We start from the raw sequence: 3843 nt of genomic DNA, 5'->3' as shown, positions 1-3843 counted from the left end.
TGTCCGTCGAACGAAGAATTGATAAGGGAATGTGGTATATTTACATAATGGAGTACTACAGAGCAGAAAAAAATGACATCTTAAATTTTGTAGGCAAATGGATAGAGCTAGAAAACATCAATTTGAGTGAGGTAACCCAGACACAGAAAGACAATTATCACATGCACTCACTCATAAGTGGTTTTTACACATAAAGCAAAGAAAAGCAGCCTCCACACCACAATCCCAGAGAACTTAGACAACAATGAGGACACTGAAAGTGACTTACATAGATCTAATCTACATGGGAAGTAGAAAAAGACAAGATCTCCTGAGTAAACTGGGAGCATGAGGACCTTGGGGAAAGCTTGACAAGGGGAGGGGCAGGAAGGGGAGCAGAGAAAAATGTAGAGGTCAATAAAAAATTAATAAAAAATATTTAAAAGAACAAAAATAAAAAGAAAATTGTGTATAATGAATTTACATTAATAAAACATTTTAAGGGGCAGAAATATGGCTCATATAATAAAGATGTTCTTGCCACAAATCCTGATATAAAACATGTTTTGATCCCCAGAACCCAAATGACAAAGGGACAATCAAGTCCAACCTGTTCTCTGATCATCACAACTAGGTCATGTCACATATGCCCCTAGAAATATGCACATGCTTGCACACAAAACACAAATGTACACTCAACTTGACATAGAAATACTAAATCTACTAAAATACAATAGAAAGTAAAAGAAAAACAGAAGAAATTGAAACCAGTAAGGACATAAGAAAGCCCTCTAGAATCTATACAGAAGTAGTAAATACTCATTTCCACAGCTTCAAAAGCAAAATAAAGTTTTTCATCATCATTACTTTAGTCCAAAGAGTCTGATTATGGATTCCAGAACTCAAGAATCCAGAAAGATAAGTCCCTCATATTCAAGCAATAGAGTTTGTGGTATTGGATTACAGAAGTATCATACAAATTTTTCATACCAAAAGAATTAAGAGACATTTTGAAACCCTTATATCTTGCTCAGCTCTGAAAACATGTTGATCAAAGTTCCAAGCTCCCTGTCTCCCAGGCAGAACGAAGTGTGCAGGCGCAGGGCAGCCTGTGGTGCAGGCAGCTGTTGAGACTCTCAGAAGTCTTTGTTGGAGGCTGAAGCACTGTGGGAGGATACTCATAAGATTGCATACAGTAGTAATCTGCCAGATCTTCAGCCTGGATACTGCTGATGGTGAGAGTGAAATCTGTCTCAGATCCACTGCCTATGAAGCGATCAGGGACTCCAGTACCCCGAGTGGATGCATAGTAGATCAGCAGTTTAGGAGCCTCTCCTGGTTTCTGTTGGTGCCAGTTCAAGAAGATTTTCTTGTAATTACTGTTAAAAAGACTCTGAGTGGACTTACAGCTGATGGTGACCTTCTCTCCTAATGACACAGTCATGGAGGATGGAGACTGGGTCATCACGATATCTGCACAGGCTCCTGCAATAAGGAATACAAAAAGAAGATTCATAATATGCAAACACAGAATATAGTAACAGTTGAAATTTGTCATTTAATAACCTTAAAATGTTATCTTGTCAGTGTATATATTACATAATACTGTAAGAAATATTATGTCTTAGCACACATTTTAAATTTTTTATATACAAAGAAAAGACTATAAAAAGATTTTTAACACTTTTAAATTACTCACCAGATACCCAGATGAGCAAGGACATGAGGACCTGTGTCTGTGACTCCATCTTGCTCCCCCTGCCTATCTGATAAAGCTCAGTTCAGACCGTAAAAGTCTGGTTTATAAATTCTGAGCACCTGGCCTGGCCTGGAGGGGCCTATGCAAAGCAGTCAGCAAATACATAAGGAAATGTTTGAGCACTGTGTGTGAGTGGCTGGTGACAATTAACAGGCAAAAATAACACCACAGTTAGTATGAATGATCACTGAAAGATATTAGCTTATAACTCTTAAAGATAAATCTATTATTACACTAAAAAGAACTTTGTGTTAAAATCCAAGACATATTTAAGCCAGTTTATTTTTGCAGAAATGTTAGGAAAGCTATATCAGATTAGTAGCACTGGGGGAATGTTGAAATATGTTTAAAATTTCACAAGAGCAAAAGAAATTTAAGGTAAGAAAACATGAAGTGAAAGAAAGGATGGGTGGAGGGAGGAAAAATGGAAAAGCATAAGAAAGAGAATTGATGCTAAGTGAACCTATTATCTCTCATGTGTAGAGTCGTTCTTAGGCTGAGTGAACATTGAGGTCCAGTTTCCAGACTAATAAAGGACAGAAATTCAAAGATCAGCCCAGAATTCACTCTATGGAAATCCTAGGGGACATTAATTTAATATTGAGGTGAGAGAAGCTTTAATCTCAAAGCAAAGATAAACCCAGCAGGAACAAAGAAGTATCCTCCCCACAACATCAGTAAACTGAAACAGGACTCTAAATTTGGGAAGAAGGAAAGGGAAACAAAATGAACTGGATTTCTTCAAGTAGTAATGACTGTAGATCAACACTACCAAAAGTGTTTATTTTAGAAATGCACATTATAGAATAATCTAAAATTTAGCCATATTGAAAGTGGGTGAAAATATAAACCTTTCCAGAAGGTGTTGTGGCCGTTCTATATCAAATAATGTTTTTATTAACACAAATAGACCACAACACCAGAGATTGTTGCCATCTAAAAACATATTTTGAGTATGAATGAAAATATAAACCCAATGTTATGTATAAAGTACAAGAAACAGATAAATAAATAAACATAATGTCATGGCAAATAGTTGAGATTCAACTGTAATCTCAGAAACATAAGAAGGAGGATTATGCCTCTGTAGCCATCCTGGGGCACAAGTTCAAATCAGTGTAATTAATCAAGTGGTTTCAAGGCAGCTCAAGGCAAAGTAGTTATCTGATGTTAAGATTTTGTCATTAAGTAAATAATGTTATGGAAAATTAATATATATTTAAATAATATGAATTTCTCTTTTAATTTGAATTAAATATATGATTTCATATATCAAATTTTCATGTGCAAAATGTAAAATTATTTCTGATAAGCGTATTCAAATCTCATTTGTTTAACTGCTAACACACCATCATAAGAGAGAAACCAGCAGAATTTAAAAAAAGGAAGTTACCAATTTCAAGGTCAAGAATATGACAGATGATTAACTGCCCCAATCAATGTCTAATAAGTTGTGCTTTAATAAACTTTGTATTTTGCTTTGTGACAGCTGCAGTGAGCTCAAATTGTGCTTTCAAGTCATTTACTGCTGCTCATTCAGATTGGACACATGAAGACAGGAGTCTTACAAAAACAAGGGCTGTCTCAGTTAAACATGTACTTTTGCAGCATGTAAGGGAAGAGCATGGGGATAGAAAAAGCCAGACAGCCCTTAATTACTGTTTTTCCCATAAATCAAGTCACCATTCTGGTGCATTGGATTTCTTGGGCTGTGATTAAAAGTGAACTCACTACAAACTTACTGGCTGAAAACAGCACAGATTAATTTTTTTGCTAACTTTGGACCCAGGAAATCTGATGTTGATGACTTTGAGCTCATTGGCACAGGATCCTCTTCCATGGACACCACTGTAAATGAAGACTCAGGGAAGTCATATTTCATCCTCAAACTCAGCAACACGGGGTCTGAGGATGTTATCATTTATCATGGTGCAAACCATCGCCACATACAGTGTTATAACCTAAAATGCAAACCTCACTACTTAGATGGTCCAACTGCTATCACATGTTACTTTTCTTTGGAATATCATAGAAAATTGCCTGAAATTGCGAGCGAGGAAGAATGATAGATAAACAAGTTACAGCTGAGGTCTGTGCCTAATGGG

At 36.2% G+C, this 3843-nt stretch overlaps 1 gene segment (V, D, J or C); it reads right to left on the bottom strand.

The window, feature by feature from the left end:
- Nucleotides 1-1030: 1030 nt before the first annotated feature.
- On the bottom strand, nucleotides 1031-1736 carry LOC119807208. The segment is given in 2 exon segments: nucleotides 1031-1464; nucleotides 1679-1736. Coding segments are annotated over 2 exon segments (483 nt in total).
- Between the last annotated feature and the right edge of the window lie 2107 nt (nucleotides 1737-3843).

Source organism: Arvicola amphibius, chromosome 2 (genome assembly GCF_903992535.2).
Source record: "Arvicola amphibius chromosome 2, mArvAmp1.2, whole genome shotgun sequence".
Lineage (NCBI taxonomy): Eukaryota > Metazoa > Chordata > Mammalia > Rodentia > Cricetidae > Arvicola > Arvicola amphibius.
The sequence above is the reverse complement of the archived record's forward strand: the minus strand, read 5'-3'. Positions and strand labels throughout refer to the sequence as shown.